We start from the raw sequence: 18,045 nt of genomic DNA, 5'->3' as shown, positions 1-18,045 counted from the left end.
TTTACCACAGCCGCCCCCCCCCGCCCCGCCTTTTTTTTTTGAGATGGAGTTTCGCTCTTGTTACCCAGGCTGGAGTGCAATGGCGCAACCTCGGCTCACCGCAACCTCCGCCTCCTGGGTTCAGGCAATTCTCCTGCCTTAGCCTCCCGAGTAGCTGGGACTACAGGCGTGCGCCACCATGCCCAGCTAATTTTTTATATTTTTAGTAGAGACGGGGTTTCACCATGTTGACCAGTTGGTCTCGATCTCTTGACCTTGTGATCCACCCGCCTTGGCCTCCCAAAGTGCTGGGATTACAGGCGTGAGCCACCGCGCCCGGCTGCAAACGGTGAACGCGGACCGCTCGGTGCTTCCCACTCTTCCTGTCCTTGCTCTTCCTGTCCTTGCGCCCCTCCCTCTGCTTGCACCTTCATTCCCAGCCCAGCCTCGCATTTCTAAGTGTGCTCCCCAGACGGCTCGGCTCAGCTCAGCCCACAAAGGAATCCCGCAATGCTGAACACAAATGGATGCGTCCTGGCGTTTGGAACACACTGTATTTAGCAGGTTTCTGATTTGGAGGTAAAGAGCGAATGTCACATTTTCTTTTCATTTTCATGCTAAGATGACAGAGACAAAGGCCTAGTCTAGAAATTATAACTCCTGTCTCATGATTAGCCCCTGGCTTCCCAAATTAATGCAAGCATAGAAGAGGCATTATCATGAGGAGCAGCCGATGGGTGCAGGCGCCCAGATAGAATGCGGGCACCGGCAGAAAAGAGCACAAGCTTGTAAGCAACTGCTCAGCTGCTTCTCACTGCGCCTCCTGGGGCGGGTCAATTTATTTCTGGTTCCTTCCCGTTAGACATGATTAGCTGGTTGAGGGGCTCATCAAGATGAAGGGTCCTGGCATTGCCGTCCGCCCCTGTCTGGGGGAGGGTTCTTGGAAGGCACTGGGAAGAGCTGAACACATCACCCTGGGTGAAGATGTTATGTACATTCCTAACATGGTGCTGACTGTACAGTGGCCAACTTGTCCTGGTTTGCCTGGGACAGTCCTGGTTTTAAAACAGAAAGTCTCGCATCCCTGAAGCCCACTCAGCTGCAAACCAGGAGAGTTGGTCGCCCTGTTTGGTTGGCACAACCCCGCTAGCCACTGAGAGCAAAACAGCCCAGTTCCTCTCCGCTCCTGGCTTTTCCAGCAGTCTCTCCCTGACGCCAGCTTTCTTTCAATCTTTCCCTCCTAGGTCATTCAAGGGCTCCCCCTCTTGGAGTTCCCAGGACTCTGTCACTCCAGGAGCCTTAGAGCATCCCCACTCTTTATTTGGACTCCCTTTGTGGACTCCTCATTCTGACTTTTCCTCTCAATCTCTGTACCCTGCCGCTACACACACAAACACACACTCACATATACACATGCACACACACGTGTACACTCATGTACTCACACTGTCATACACAGGCACATATGCATGCACACATTCACACACACATGCACACACGTGCTTACACACATGTGGGATGCATGCACAAAGCTATGTCCACACTCACTGCCTCTCACCACAGACCTCCTCCCGTGTCCCCTCTGCTGAAGGCCTCCCTGGGGCCTGAGCCTCCCTCCCGGCTTCGGGCTGGACACCCAGTCCTGGTCTAGTTCACTCCTGGTCAGTGCCCAGCAGTTGCAGCCCCCTTCCTCCCTCACTAAAGCTGAGCTCTGGAAGGGGAAGGAGCTGCCCTCCGCCTCTGTGCCCCGCACCGCAGAAGCCTAGCCGAGTTCCTGGCACGAATCCAGAGCTCAGTGCATGCCCGTGGAACTGATACATCGGCCCTGAAATCATGGGCTTCTCCCACAGGCTTGCAGGGACGTTCCACCGTTGCCCGGGCCTCCTCTCACCTGGGGACACCCGCTCCTTCTCTGCCTGCATGCAGTGGATTCCCTCCACACCCGTGGATGAGCGGGAGCCACCCCCTCCAGCACACGTTGCAGGAGAACCGCGTGCTTCCTGCCACCCTGGGAACTGGCTGCCCACCCGGCAGTGGGATCCCACTTAGAGGCGCCCCTCCCCCTGAACACACACACACAAGCCCGCCCTCTACCCTTGTTTCTCACCTTTGGCCAGATCTGGAGGGCTGGGGCGCCTCCCCGGATGTCACTAGGTGGCGCCATGTGGCAGTCCCTGGGCCCCGCGGGGGCTGGATGGGGCCAGCAGCCCAACCCGGAGCTGCGAATCCACAGATGGGGATTCCCACCCTGGAGGCCGAGGGATCTGTGACAGGCCCGTCTTCGTAGGTCTGGTCTCCGCTGTATGCCCTCGAAAAGATAATGTGGGGTACGAAGCAAAGGTGCTAAAAGCCCCTGGCAGAGGAAAAAGAAGAAAATCATCGCCGCAGCACTGCGAAATGAAGGCTGTGCAGGGCCGCGATCCAGTCCTTCGCTTACACCAGTTACCTGTGCACCTGACCCGCAAGGTGGTTATGATTCTTTCATCAGTGAGAACCATTGTTTTTCTGGGGCAACTTATTATTTTAATAAAAACGAGTGGATTGCCCATGACTAGAAAGATCCTACATTGCCTTCAGGGCTGGGGTTTATCGTTGCTGTGTGTTTATTTGTGGAATCTAGGCTGCACGTTTCAAATCGGGCCATCAGTCTTCATCTCTCTTGCTGCTGTTCTTTGTCGTGGGAAACACACAGACCATGAGGTTCATATTTGGTGAGGTTGTTAATAGCAAAAGTGTTCTACTTCGTGCCTCTGAGCTCACCGCCTCGTAGGCTGTGAGAGGGGGAAGCAGCACATTAAATTAGCCAACGAGGCTGAATTGGGATGTGTTGTGATCATCACCATGGACAGATAAGGAACAAAAAGAGAAAGTTAGAGATGCAGTCAGTGAGCGAAACCTTCCCGTGGAAAAACACGAGCCACAGCTGGAGAAGGAGGGACGAGGGATTCGGGAAACTCAGGAAACGGAGAAACGTGGAAAGCCGCAGTGCGAGGGGGCGATTTACGGGGTGAGAGCAGATGGCTGTGCAATGTGATATGACAGCTAAGCAAGCGCACGCAGGCTCAGCCCTCACGACCCACGCTGCCCGGCCCCGCCACCGGGGGCATCTGTGGACCAGACCGCTGCCACCTAGTGAGCATCTATTGCGTGTCAAGGATTTAGCACACAGTCATGGCATCCCCACAGACCCTACAAGGAGGCCAGGACCAGCAGGGAGGCCGCAGCTCAGAGAAGTCAAAGAGCCAGGATCCCAGAGCTGGAAATTTAACGCAATCTAACTGCACCAACCCAGTTCCAGGCTCGTTAGTGCTCTGTGTCCGGCCACACTTCGTGAGTGAGGATGTGATGCAGTGACCTCTAGCATTGCAGAGTGGAAGTGGCCCAGGCAGCGGGAGGCAGATGATCTGGGTTCCAATCCCAGCCCTGCCTTGCACTAGCTGTGTGACTCTGACTGTCACTTAACCTCTCTGAGCCGTAATCCTTTCAACTATAAAATGGTGGAAACGGTATCATCCCCACTGGGATGTTACATGGTTAATTGCACGTTGGTGTCAGCTCTGGTGAACTGCTTGGCTCACTAAACACATGATACTGTTACTAGTCTTGGGAGCCAACCTGTAAATTGCTGGTAGCTTAGCAGTCTTGAGTCTACATATTCATCATGACCAGCCTATTCTACCTTCTGCATTTGAAATATTAAATATTTTTGTAATATTGAAACCTGCTTAGCAAGAACGCACCGTGCATCCTTGGAGAGGTCGTAGGATGAGTGGCTTCTGCGGTGCATGGCTAGGCTTGTGCTTGCTGGCTGCAGCTTCCGTGGGATTTGCAAAGCTTTCTCTTAGCCCTCTATTTCATAGCAAGTGAGCATCTGTAGTCTTAAGAAAATTTGGTTTCGAAGAAAAGAGGGGTGATGGGAAGTGATGGTTCTGGAACCCAGCCCAAAGGAAGAGTGGGTGAGGAAAATGAAGACCTGCAGAACCTGGACCAGGGGAGCGAAGGTGCCATCTTCCAGTGTGCGCAGTAATGGAGGAGAGGAGGCTGGCCCGGAGCTGCTCCCAAGGGCAGGGCTAGGAGGAAGAACAGCAGGGTGGGCTGCATGGGGGAGGGTGTTGGGATGTGCTGAGGGGGCCCCTCTGGGCTCCAGCTGCTTTGCTAGGAAAGGTAGTGATGAGACAGATGCTGTTTCTCGATGAGGCTCTGTCAACTGGATAGCCCGCCATTCAATTCAATGCTGACACCAATACCTGGAGTGAGTGTGGGCCTCACAGGTCAAGGGGCTCCATCCCACAAGGCAGCCCCCACTCAGATGCCAGCCACAAGTCCCGGGTCTCCAGGCTACCGGCACCTGTGTTTGATTTGGCTACATTCGACAGGTCACATGACCCTACTTCAGGTTTGATCATTCACTAGGACAAATCACAGAACTCAAGAAAGCCGGTGTGTTTAAGATGACTGTTTTATTGTGTTGGATGCCCCTTGGGAATCACCATATAGAGAGGCACGTGGGAAAGGAAGCATGGGAAGGGAGGTGTGCAGAGCTTCCGGGAGGGGCTCTAGAACCTCATTCCCTGTGGGCTTCACGTGGGGTTTCTTTGTGCAGATGTGAATGAGGAAATCACAGGTCAGGTGATTGGACTCAATCTCTAACCCCTCTCCCCTCCTGTGGTCTGATTCCTCTGGTGGCCAGCCCCCACCCTGAAGCTGTCTAGGCCCCAACCCCAGAACCCATCTCAGTAGCATTAACTCAGGTGTGGGAGAAAGTAAGTCCTTATGAATGAAAAGCAAGAGACGTTCCTATCGCTCGGGAAATTGTACTGGTTTTAGGAGCACTGGGTTACAAACCTGAGACAAAGACCAGATACATTTTTGATGACATGGCAGGTACACTTTAACATCCCTGCTGCCACTAACTTACTATATTTAGTGGCTCTAAAACTGATTTTGGGATACAATTCAACCCCATGTAGGAAAACAACTTGCTAACCAGAGTGCTTAGCCATTGAATAGGCTGCTGTCCAGGGTCTGAGCTGCCTGAAGCAGGAAGTGCCCCAGCGGAGGCTGGGTGGCTCAGTCAGAGTGCAGGGGGGGAAAGACCCCCGTGGAGTGGTAGCGTGGAGCAGATGCCCACTCAGTGCCACGGTCGGGACGTCAGGACGCAGTGTCATGTGACTGCCTTGCTTGGTTTCAGAATCGAGAGATGCTTCCATTTTGGATGAATAGCACCGGCAAGCGGGAAGGCTGGCAGCGTGGATGGCACGGCTATGACAACGAACTCATGGACATGCGGGGCATCTTCCTGGCCTTCGGACCTGGTAGGCAAGGAACCGACCCAATGCTCTCAGGCCCCGTTCCCAAGGAAGTGTCTGTAAGGGGGGCCTCGGGTGCCGGGAGAGGCTGCAGGGATTTCCTTCCAGACCCTCTTTATGAGCCAAGCAGAGCAAACCCAGCCGGTCTCCATGAAACAGCTTTTGCTGGCTTCCTTTCAAATGCTTCTTGGGTTTGGCAAATGTGGCCAAATACTTTTCCTTGTAAATTTTAAATCCTGAGTGCAGGGAAGAAAATGTATTCCACATGTTTGTGATTCATTTTTTACCTAATTCATCAAAATGTTATTTCACAGCTATCAGGCGTCCAGGAAAGCTTATGGGACACCAGGTTGCTGACAACTGTGAGTCTCACAGTTGATGCGATCGCTTCTTGGGGTCTGGCTCTTCCACGGGCCTTCCCATCTAGAGCACCCACCTCAGGGAGACTCAGTTAGTTTAGGGTCCGACCAGAAGCTGGGATGTGCTCAAGGGCAGGTATGGAAGTGACCCTGAGCCTGACTTTAAGAATGAATGAGCCAGAATGACGAGGGATGCTTTGGATGAGAGCAAATTTGCTGTGTCTTCCTTGACCAGATTAATTCCTAGGGCTGGGGGAGGGGGGCAGACGGGGAGGGCGTATCTGCCATTTGATTTAACAGATGGATCCCTGTCAAGTCATACTTTGGAAAACTTTGCCAAACACTCTGAAGATCTTACTACTACCTGAGCACCCTCTTCTCCCAAAAACAGAAATTAAAAAGGGAAGAAAAGCTTTCAACAGCCCTCAACCCTCAGCTGACTGGTTCATGAGCTCTCCTTTCTTAACACTGTCCCTCCTCCTGTACTAAATAGGAGCAGCGTATACCCTGATACCTGTATTCTGAATGCCTTTTTCTAGATGTAGATCAAAATGTTTCAGCCTATAAAAGTCCATGTTTTCAGTCCAGTGTGATGGCTCACGCCTGTAATCACATCAGTTTGGGAGGCTGAGGCCGGCAGATCGCGAGGTCAGGGGTTCCAGACCAGCCTGACCAACATGGTGAAACCCCATCTCTACTTAACAAAAATTAGCTGGGCGTGGTGGCGCACACCTGTAATCCCAGCTACTTGGGAGGCTGAGGCAGGAGAACTGCTTGAACCTGGGAGGCAAAGATTACGGTGAGCAGAGGGCATGCCATTGCACTCCAGCCTGGGCGACAGAGTGAGACTCCATTTCAAAAAAAAAAAAAGTTCGCGCTTTCCTTTCATGTTATAGGTTAGATGTCACAACTCCAAGCTCTGCTCATCTCTTCAATGTAGTGAGATCAAGGACGTACATGAGCATCCCTCCTCCAGCCTCCCACGGTGACTCTACTTTTCACAAAATCCCGGTTAAGAACGATAAGATGTCAGTTTCTGCCACCTCCATGGGTGCCTGAACTTAGAAAGACATTACTACAAATCCCTTTCCATATGTGAGCCAGGTTCCTAAGTCCTCAAGGGAGCATTAGAAGCAGTAGGAGCAAATTCACGGAGCACCAATAGCGTTCATGATGTGGGCCTAGGAGAGGGTTCTGAAGATGCCCGAGCGTGTTGTCTTTCACCAGTAATAGTTATGAGGAGCTTCCTGTCAGCTGAGCCCCAGGTCAGATACACAGAGCCCAAAAGCTAAAGGAATTAGGAACGGAGCACGCTGAGGGTCACTGCTAGGCTACACTGGATACATTCCAGGGCCGTGGTGTTTCTCTGGGAGAACATTAGTCAGCAAGGCTTTCATTCAAAAGCATCACACTCTCCATTCCCAGAGGAGGGAAATAAGATCATGAATGCAAACCAGTTGTCTGCTGAAGGACTATATACAAATGAGAGTCTCAGGAGTATTTTAAAGCAGAACCAAACCCAAAACCCCAAATTTTAAACAAGGTACCCAAAGCTCATTAGCTTAAAGTTAAAATTCAGTGGAGAGAGTCTGTCCATTAACAGAGGCTTCCATCATTGACTAAAAGCTCCCTGTCTTTTATAGACAGATAGATGACCCCTGATGAAAATGGACTGGGCTAATTGCAAAATGTTTTCAGGCAGATACAGCATGGGGAGAGCCTCCCGCAAACCATCACGTTCTGGCTCCAATTCTCATGAAAGATTAAACAGCTTTGCATACTGGCTGTTTACTGAGAAGAAAATTTAAGAGCAAGGCCTTTAACAGCTATGTAGCTGCACTTTGAGATAAAGGTGCATCCCTCCTGATTAACTGCATGTGCTTCTTGCTTAGGGAGAAAGTGGGCATCACTGCGGCAGCGCAGATGCAGCCTTAGCAGTCAGTGAGCCTGGTCCAGCAAAGAGAAGGGGAAGTAATTCTGCAGGAGAGCCTCTCTCTGCTTAATCCCAGTTTCTAATTTGAACAGTCTAATCTTGTCCTGGAGAACTCCACGTTCAAGATAAGACAGCAGGAGTGAGTCAGGGAGCCTGTGAGCTAGCAAGCATCACTGGGAAAGCAGCCCCAGGTGGCCAGGCACGGGTAAGTCTGCAGAATCTCCTCTCTGTAAGAGACCCATTTTTAATATCCAAAGAAATGTAAATGCACGAGGATAACTTGGATTCCCAGTCCGTGTCTGAAACGCCATTCTGAGGTAGTAGAGCCTGTCTGGGTCCTCAGTTGGATCAGGCATTGCTTTGCTATTCAGGAATTCTCTAGAAACTTTCATTCCAGCCTGGATCATTTCTGCATTGAGCCCAAAGCACCATCCCTGCAGAACAGGAGGTCATGAACTACATGGGATGGGAAAGAAATCCCAGTTCTCCTTTCTGCTAAAATGCAGAGAATTTGATTTCATATTTTCAATGTAAAAAGATAACATTTTCTAATACTTTTGTCAGAAGAATTTGATCTCAGTTTTTCCTGTGAAGTGTTAAAAAAGAGAATTTTTGTTTTGTTTTGTTTTTTATAGACAGGGTCTCACTGTGTCACCGAGGCTGGGGTGCAGTGGCGTGATGGCTTACTTGTAGCCTCCATCTCCTGGGTTCAAGAGATTCTCCTGCCTCAGCCTCCTGAGTAGCTGGGACTGCAGACACATACCACTAGCTGCTTTTTTATTTTTGTAGAGTTGAGGTCTTGCTATATTTCCCAGGCTGGTCTCGCACTCCTCAGCCTCAAGCCATCCTCCCGCCTCAGCCTCCCAAAGTGCTGGGATTCCAGGTGTGAGCCCTACTGCCCATCCAGAAGTGGACATTTGAAAGGCTGGGAGACACCTGGGCTTACTGTCGTCCACTGCCTCGTGTGCCCTCCCACCCACACACGGCAAGGCATGGCCCCATGTGGTGGCAGTAGGATTAGTACATCCAGGCCACATGAAAAGGAGACAGAAGAGTTGCTTCCATATCGTTGGAACAACCATTCCACTGACGTCTTCTGCTTCAGCTGATTCCTCAGAAAGGGAAGCGTAACCACCATCCTCATCTGACTGATTTGCCTCGATACGGAGAGGGCTGGCGTACTGGGCAGCCCTTACTTCTTCCTCTCTGGGCAGGTTATATATATATATATATATATATATATATATATATATATACACACAGACATATATATTTTATGTGTGTGTATGTGTGTATATATATAAACAGACATATTTTATGTGTGTGTATGTATATATATATATATATATAAACACAGACATATATATCTTATGTGTATGTGTATATATATACATATATAAACACATATATATTTTATGTGTGTATATGTATATATATATAAACACAGACATATTTTATGTGTGTATGTATATATATATATAAACACAGACATATATATTTTGTGTATGTATATATATACATATATAAACAGACATATATATTTTTTTTGTGTGTGTATATATATATATTACATATATATATGTATATACTTTTTTTTTTTTGAGACGGAGTCTTGCTCTGTCACCCAGGCTGGAGTGCAACAGCTCGATCTCGGCTCACTGCAACCTCTGCCTCCCAGGTTCAAGTGATTCTCCTGCCTCAGCCTCCTGAATAGCTGAGATTACAGGCACCTGCCGCCATGCTGGCTAATTTTTGTATTTTTTTGTGGAGACGGGGTTCCATCATGCTGGCCAGGGTGGTCTTGAACTACCACGTTCAGGTGATTTGCCCACCTCAGCCTTCCAAAGTGCTGGGATTACAGGCGTGAGCCACCGCACCCGGCCAGGTTTTACATTTTTGAAAACTAATTTTTACTCTGAAAAGAAGCTGACCCTTATCCTCCATGCCCCTGAAGAAAAGTGAAACCTTCAAATAATTTACCAAGTGAATATATTCAAACCATGGTTTGCCCTTGTCATACACATTAATAAATACGAGCAGTGACCATTTACTGAGTGTACAAAACGCGCCCGGAACGATGACTTTCCAGGCCTGTTTCCTGAGGTCACAGCTAGCGCATGCAGGGGAGCAGGCTGGTGCCGGAGCCCACACACCTCTTTATAGTGCATTCAACTTTAATTCTGCAAAGGGAGCAAAGCCTGTCACGTGGGCAGTTGCCCTGGATCTAACATACTGTGTGGCAGAGGTATCTGTATTTAACTTTTTTCCAATTTGTAATTCTAGGATGAATAGAGGAGAATTTGGTGTGGCTGCCTCTGGAATATATTGCTGTGTGTTGCTGTTTGTTTGCTTTTTAACTAAAGTATTTATGATTTAGCAAAGCAAATTATAAAGACTATTTTCTAATATCTTAGAGAACTTGGCTTTGCAGCCCCCTGAACAACTCATTTCCTTTAAAACTTGCAGGAGAACTAAAACACATAGGCAAAAGCCTTTATCAGTGGCTAAAATCTCCCTCAATTCAACCTTAATGGAGCACTGGGTATTTTGTTGGAAGCTCTGGTTTGGGGCCTAGAAGAGAGGTTGTGTATGTATATTACTAAGATCTTGCAGTCGCTCTTTAAAGGATAAGTGCTTTGAATTCCGCCTCTTGTTTGCCCCTGTAGAGAAGGAGGCAGTGCACTTGACTGAAACCCCTCCACAGGCTTGTGGTGTCACCCTTGGTGCCCCTTGCTTACCGCGCTGTGGCCACCCTCCCTGTGGGCTCCTGGATGACTCTGGAGCTTGGGGGCTGCTCTGGGCAGAGGCATGGCGGTCTTCTCCATTAGATCTCTCAGAGCCTTCACACGGATCCCTGATTCAGCTCTCAGACTATTTTCCACATGGCTAATTTATTTTATCTATTGATGAAATGCTCCCAAGGAGAGTTCCGCTGATCTTCAACAGGTATTTAGGAAACCGTCGCCAGGGCTGCTGAGCTAGCCAGCACCGAGAAAAGGGCACAGTTTCACATTCCATCAAGACCTGTGACCTCGATGGGGCAGCAAAGTGAGAAACATTCTTGAGCCGTCCTTCAGCCTCTGCAGGAGACGCTGGTACTCTGGCCATCAGCGCGGGCTAGACAGATGTTCTGGAAGATGAGCATGGCATTTCATTTGGTTAAGGGCAAGACAGTCACTCTGTGACCATACAGGCTCTACTGTGCTCTGTAGACATGGAGCGGCAGCATATGGCCCTTCAGTGTCTCCCCAGTACCCCAAAGGAGGTGCTGTTGTCACAAAGAGAGCACAGTTATGCACACAGAAAGACTGCTGATTTTCTTTTATTTGAGACGGGATCTCACTCTCTTGCCCAGGCTGGAGGATAGCAGCACCATCTTGGCTCACTGCAGCCTTGAACTCCTGGCCCTAAGTGATCTTCTTGCCTCAGCCTTCTGAGTAGCTGGGACTACACGTGCGCACCACCATGCCTGGTTTAAAACAGTTTTTTTTAAGAGAGTCTTTCTCTGTCATCCACGCTGCTCTCAAACTCCTGGGCTCAGGCAATCCTCCCTCCTCGGCCTCCCAGCTTGCTGAGACTACAGGTGTGAGCCCTGAAGCCTGGCTCTGCTACTTGTCTTTTAAAGAAATTCATCTCCATGAGCCACAGAAAGCTATTTTCCCTTCTAACTCACCGCCTTCTGGATGCTCATCCACGTTCACACTCACCAGGCCCATACCCCACTGCTGGAGCCGATTCCCTCATCTCCAGGTCACCTGCAGCCTGAATGTCATTCCTCCTTATTGCGCTCAGCCCACCTCTGCCCTGGAGCCGCCACGACAGCTTGTTTCCCTTTCTTTTTCAGATTTCAAGTCCAACTTCAGAGCTGCTCCCATCAGATCGGTGGACGTCTACAACGTCATGTGCAACGTGATGGGCATCGCTCCGCTGCCGAACAACGGGTCCTGGTCCCGGGTGATGTGCATGCTGAAGGGAAGCGCAGGCGCCACCCCGCCCACCCAGCCGAGCCACTGCGCCCTGGCCCTGATTCTTCTCTTCTTGCTTGCATAACTGATTGTATTGCTTGTCCCCGCCCCCCACCCACAAAAAAAACACCATCTGCAAAGCAGGCCTCCAAAGCAGAATGATTTTCATTTCGTGTGTGAATAATAGCTTCATTAACACAATCAAGGCCATGCAAACTGTAAATATATTACTCTTGGATAATTCTATACATAAAAGTTCCTACTTGTTAAAAAAGATACAAACTTTGTTTTTCCAGAAGGTAGGAAAAGCTCAGCTTTCCATTTCTTCCGTTATATGTCATTTTCTCCTTTCTTTTCACGTTACTCAGGACGAACTCTCTGAGCAGGGGTCTGCTCCTCAGCAGCCAAACTTGGAGCGGATATTGCAGACAGAGGTGGCTCTGGGTCCCTCTCGGTCCCATCTTGCACAAAGCAGCTCCTCAGACCAGGCCCTTGTGTGTGCCCTGTCGACACCCAGGGGCCACCCTCAGGGTCTGTGGCCACGATCCTGTAATGTTCCTTCCATCCCAGCTAAAAGGAGGTCCACACAAAAGCGAAAGCTACTGTCTATTTCTGACCCAGCTCGTGGAATTTTTTCATCTTATACTGAGTCCCAGAAAGGACATAACTTAGCATGGATTACCAATCAATCCAAAAATCAGTACATCACTAAGGACTGGAGAACTCATAGAACAAGGTGAAATACAAGGGTCCCCTCCCAAAAGTCTGCGTGCACGAGAATTTCTCCCTTCCCTTGAGGAGCAGTAAAGCTTCTGATGGACACGGGCTTCTGTGAGACTGATCACACACGGTACATCATGGCATGAAGCCTGGCACATAGCTGGCCCTGCATGATGGACTGATGGATGGCCTGCCTGCCTGCCTGCCCGCCCATCCACCTGGGCAAAGCCTTCCTCAGACACTTCCGCTCTGTGGCTCCCAATACAGGGTGTAGACAAGAGTAATCCCTGACATGTCATTATGGGCTGGGACAGGGATAGCTTGCTGATGAGAATGTGGAGGCATCAGTAAGGATCTCAGCTGGCTGCTGAAGGGTGATGCACTTTAGCTCAGTCCTGGGCACACGGCTTGCTCAACAGCAAAGTGGTGCTGGGTGGAGAATGAGCAGAATCCAACATAATGGAGCAGAATCCCAGTCACCGACCAACTAACGGGTCATGTGATTAGGAAACAGTTTGGCCAAAATGCCACCTCCGGGACCTAAGTTCTTTTGATGCCCTTAAGAAAAGCCATGGAGCCTGAGTTGAAATATTTTTAGCTTAGTCATCTATGTTTGCTATAGAACTTGTAACACAAGAGATAACTGCCTTTTTACATGATCAGTCACTTATATTTATATACATACATGCGTATATATATATATATATATATATATATACATGCATACACTATTATTGCATTAAAAATGAATTTTGGCTGGGCATGGTGGCGCACACCTGTAATCCCAACACTGGGAGGCCAAGGAAGGATGATCCCTTGAGGTCAGGAGTTCCAGACTACCTTGGGCAACACAGGGAAACCCCCATCTCTACAAAACATAAAAGATTTTTTAAAAATTAACCAGGCATGGTGGCACATGCTTGTGGTCTCAACTACTTGGGAGGTGGAAGCAGGAGGATCACTTGAGTCCAGGAGGTCAAGGCTGCAGTGAGCTGTGACTGCACCACGGCACTCCAGCCTGGGCAACAGAGCAAGACCCCAGCCCCCTACAAAAAAAAGTTTGCACTAAATGAGATACATCTGCAAGTGAGACTTTTTGTCAAGAGAAGGCAATATGTTAGATCTCCTCAGGACGACAGAAGCCTTACATGGTGTGTTACCTTAAAAACTGAATATCAACATTCACCCTGATTCAGGAAGGCTGGGGTGTGTCTTCATGCCATGAATCATGAGAGCAAAGGATCACTGCTTAAAAATACTGAATTTGCCTCCACAAAAGATTTCTAAGGATTTATGTAATGTGCTTTAAAAGTGCCAGCAAACCATCGGATCAATTGGGAAGAAGGCAACTCCTCAGCTTTTGCTATCCGGCTGAAAACAAATGAGTACTTTCAAAACATTGGCAGTAGTTGTTGAAAAAGACATCTATTGTTCAAAGTTTCTTTCTCCTTAAAAGACGGTGTTCCAATGAATTCAGGGGAACCCACTTTCCTCCACTGTGAAGGAAGAATCCCTAAGAGATATTCAGATGATTAAATTAATGGTGGATCATCAAATTCAAGAGAGGCATAAACTTAGACACTGTCTTATGTTTTTGTCTTTCCTGAACTCTTCTGCCATTTTCCTGCTTCACTCATCCTGAAAATCTGCAAGTTACATAATAAAACTTTAGGTATTTGTCTGACAAAGTGTAATTACTCAACTGAATAAATGAATGAGAATAAGATACAAAAAAAAATCATGAGTCCTGGTAAACAATAAAGAAAATTCAGACACTGAGGGGGAAGAAAAAGATTTTTGCTTAAAATAATGTGGACATTTTTGATGGCTTCATTATGTGGTGAAAATTTGTTCCCTTTCATTTTTGTTTTAAAATTACATTGTTCTCCTCAGAAAAAATCCACTTTCTCTAAATGTGTTTTTTTCCATAGGAGTAAAATCTGCTAGGAATATGTATAGATACCTTTTTCCTGGATTGCATTTTGAATTCACTGCTGATTCCCTGACAAAGATAATTGGGTTGACCTACTGAGGACAAATGAAAAAAATGAGCCCCAGATTAAAGATGAGGCTTTAATTCAATGTTAATAATTGTCATTCTGACTGGTATGAGATGATATCTCACTGTGGTTTTAATCTGCATTTCTCTAATGATCAATGATGATGAACTTTTTTTCATATGTTTGTTGGCTGTATAAGTGTCTTCTTTTGAGAAGTGTCTGTTCATATCCTTTGCCCACTTTTTGATGGGATGGGGTTGTTTTTTTCTTGTAAATTTGTTTAAGTTCCTTGTAGATTTTGACATTAGACCTTTGTCAGATAGGTAGATTGCAGAAATTTTCTCCCATTCTGATACTATTCTGATGATAGTTTCTTTTGCTCTGCAGAAGCTCTTTAGTTTAATTAGATCCCATCTGTCAATTTTGGCTTGTCATTGCTTTTGGTGTTTTAGTCATGAAGTCTTTGCCCATGCCTATGTCCTGAATAGTATTGCCTAGGTTTTCTTCTAGTTTTTTTTATAGTTTTGGGGTTTATATTTAAGTATTTAATTCAACTCCAGTTAATTTTTGTATAAGGTGTAAGGAAGGGGTCCAGTTTCAGTTTTCTGCATATGGCTAGCCAGTTTTCCCAGTACCATTTCTTAAGTAGGGAATCTTTTCCCCATAGCATGTTTTTATCTGGTTTGTTGAAGATCAGATGGTTGTAGATGTGTGGTGTTGTTTCTGAGGTCTCTTTTCTGTTCCATTGGTGTATATACCTGTTTTGGTACCAGTACCATGCTGTTTTGGTTACTGTAGCCTTGTAGTATAGTTTGCAGTCAGATGCCTCCAGCTTTGTTCTTTTTGCTTAGGATTGTCTTGGCTACATGGGCTCTTTTGAGCCATTATTAAAAAGTCAGGAAACAATAGATGCTGGCGAGGCTGTGGAGAAATAGGAACACTTTTACACCGTTAGTAGGAGTGTAAATTAGTTCAACCATTGTGGAAGACAGTGTGGCAATTCCTAAAGGATCTAGAACCAGAAATGCCATTTGCCCCAGCAATCCCATTACTGGGCATATACCCAAAGAATTATAAATCATTGTACTATAAAGACACATTCACACATATCTTTACTGCAGCACTAGTTACAATATCAAAAGCTTGGAACCAACTCAAATGCCCATCAATGATATATTGGATAAAGAAAATGTGGCACATATACACCATGGAATACTATGCAGCCTTAAAAAAAGAATGAGATCATGTCTTTTACAGGGACATGGATGAAGCTAGAAGCCATTGTTCGCAGCAAACTAACACAGGAAAACCAAACACCTCAAGTTTTCACTCAAAAGTGGGAGTTGAACAATGAAAATGCATGGACACAGGGAGGGGAACATCACACACTGAGGCCTGTCAGGGGGTCGGGGGCAAGGTGGGGGAGAGCATTAGGACAAATATCTAGTGCACGCAGGGATTAAAACCTAGATGATGGATTGATAGGTGGAGCAAACCACCATGGCATGTGTATGCTTACGTAACAAACCTGTACATTCTGCACGTGTCCCTGAACTTAAAGTAAAAATAAAAAATAATAATAGTAATAAAGAAATGAGTGGCCACTTTCCCTGTCCATATGCCTTATCTCTGGAATCAAATTCAATTAAGTTGTGAACCCCTAAGCACAAACTAGATCAGGCCCACGGGAATCCTACAACAGTCCTGGATTATGAGGTCCTAGTTTTTTTTGTTTCTTTTTTTACTTTTAAAGGCACCTTGGGAGTCCACCTCAGATCTGAGTTCATTGTAGACAGTAGTTTGCAAACTTTGTGGGCTTCAAAGTCTCATCTGACCCACCTCCAGAGATGCAGATTCAGAGGGGCTTGAGGTGGTCCTGAGACAGCACTTTGAAGTCACTTGGACTTAAGGCTCGAGTTTGCTCTGAGAAGAGGTGGGTTCTGACTCTATCCTGTAGACCCGAATCTCCTGGGAGCTATTTCACAATCAGCGCATATCTCTAGGGGCCATGAGGCTGACACCAGCCACTAACCTCAGTTGGGTCAAGTGTCCAACCCTCCTAAACCAAAGTATATCTGCAGCCCCAGTGGTGGAGGGAGGACCCACAAAAGGCGGACCCGGCTTCTCCACACCGCACTCCCTGTGGCTGTGAGATCCCCAATGGTGCTACAAGACACTCAGACATTGTTCAACACACACAGCTATGTTATGAATTTTCTAAGAAAGTGCTTTGCCTTTCTGTAAATAGCAAGAGATTTCCAAGTGTGATTGTGGGTTTTATCTTTGTAAGCAATTTGTGATAGGCCAAAGTCAGCTACTGTAAATGACTTGCTAGAAAAAAGGAAGGAGGCAGCCTCAATCGACTAGTTATAAAACATTCGAAACTTGCTCTCAGGTGTGTGCTATAGAAAATATACTTGTATGTTGCTCTGAAATCATAAATTGGCACCTAGTACAGCACCTCAGATGTTTAATACATGTCTCATAAATATGTGTTGGATAAAAAATGAATGTTATTAAGGAGACTTGCTTAAACCTCAGATATCCTCTCTGTTTGTAGTTTCTCAAATTAAATGAATTTTCCACTTTTGGCTTGCTGTGTTTTCTTATTACCCAACTAATACTATAATTATGCTTTATTTCATGGGTCTAAACATATTCTATCCCAGGCTTATAAATTAGGCATGGAGGAAGGAAGGAAGGAAGGAAGGGAGGGAGGGAGGGAGGGAAAGAGGGAGGGAGAGGGGAGCAGGAGGAAGGGAGGGATGGAAGGAGAGAGGAGGGAAAGAGGGAGGGAAGGATATTACAGTTTAAATATAGTGTGCATATTAACTTTTTAAAAATATATTGAGATTGAATTCACACACCATAAAATTCATCTATTTGGTGTACACAATGTACTAAAGTACATTCACAGGTTGTGCAACTGTCACAAATTTTGGGACATTTGTATCACTCCAAAAAAAAAAAAAAAAAACCCAAGCCCATTAGTACACTAGCAATCACTCCCATTTCCTCCCACTGCCACCCCAGGCAATCAGGAAACTACTTTCTGGCTCTACAGATGCGCCTGCTCTGGACATTTCATAAAATAGAATAATACAATATAATTGTCCTTTGCGGACGGCTTCTTTCACCTAGCATAAGGGTTTCAAGGGTATAGCATGAGTCAGTATTTCATTCCTTTCATTTACAAAGAATCCGTTGTATGCATATTCTTCGTTTTACTTATTCATTCATCTACTGATGCATTAGTGTTTCTCACGTTTTAGATTTTCATCATATGTTTCATTCATAAACACAATTTTGTGGACATCTTTTCATTTCTGTTGGGTATGCCACTAGGAGTGGAACTTCTGAGTCAAATGACCATTACTTTATGCTGAACTTTTGAGGAGCTACCAGACTGTTTTCCAAGTTGGCTGCCCCATTTTGCATTCCCACAAACAGCATAGGGGAGTACGAGTTTCTCTACATCCTTGCCAACATTTGGTATTATCTGTCTTTCTTAGCCATCCTAGTGAGTGGTATTTCACGGTGGATTTGTTTGCAGTTCCCCAGTCGTGAGTCATGTTGAGTCTCTTCTCGTGCACTTACTGGCAATTGTCTGTCTTTGCTGGAGAAGTGTCTATTCAAATCCTTTCCCTTTTTTCGTTTCGTTTGCTCTATTGGTAAATTCACATCGGCAGGGGTGGGGGGTTGCTGTGCAGCTTGTTTCATCACCTAGGTACTAAGCTCAGCACCCATTAATTGTTTTTCTTGATCCACTCCCTCCTCTCA

General features: G+C 46.8%; 1 protein-coding gene across 2 annotated transcripts in view; it reads left to right on the top strand.

Annotated features, from left to right (window-relative positions):
• Positions 1-11,819, top strand: part of ENPP6 (ectonucleotide pyrophosphatase/phosphodiesterase 6) — a 123,527-nt gene extending 111,708 nt beyond the window's left edge. Inside the window, exons 7-8 of one of the 2 annotated variants that reach the window (XM_037730824.1) lie at positions 5,171-5,240; positions 11,424-11,819. In XM_037730824.1, coding sequence (XP_037586752.1) covers positions 5,171-5,240; positions 11,424-11,707 — 354 coding nt within the window. In that variant the 3' untranslated portion in view covers positions 11,708-11,819. Of the gene's footprint in view, positions 1-5,170; positions 5,295-11,423 lie in introns of both variants that reach the window. The other variant, XM_017506892.2, reaches the window with a different exon arrangement.
• The last annotated feature ends 6,226 nt before the right edge of the window (positions 11,820-18,045 follow it).

The sequence above is a fragment of the Cebus imitator genome, unplaced genomic scaffold, assembly GCF_001604975.1.
Source record: "Cebus imitator isolate Cc_AM_T3 unplaced genomic scaffold, Cebus_imitator-1.0 Scaffold365, whole genome shotgun sequence".
Classification (NCBI taxonomy): Eukaryota; Metazoa; Chordata; class Mammalia; order Primates; family Cebidae; genus Cebus; species Cebus imitator.
The sequence above is the reverse complement of the archived record's forward strand: the minus strand, read 5'-3'. Positions and strand labels throughout refer to the sequence as shown.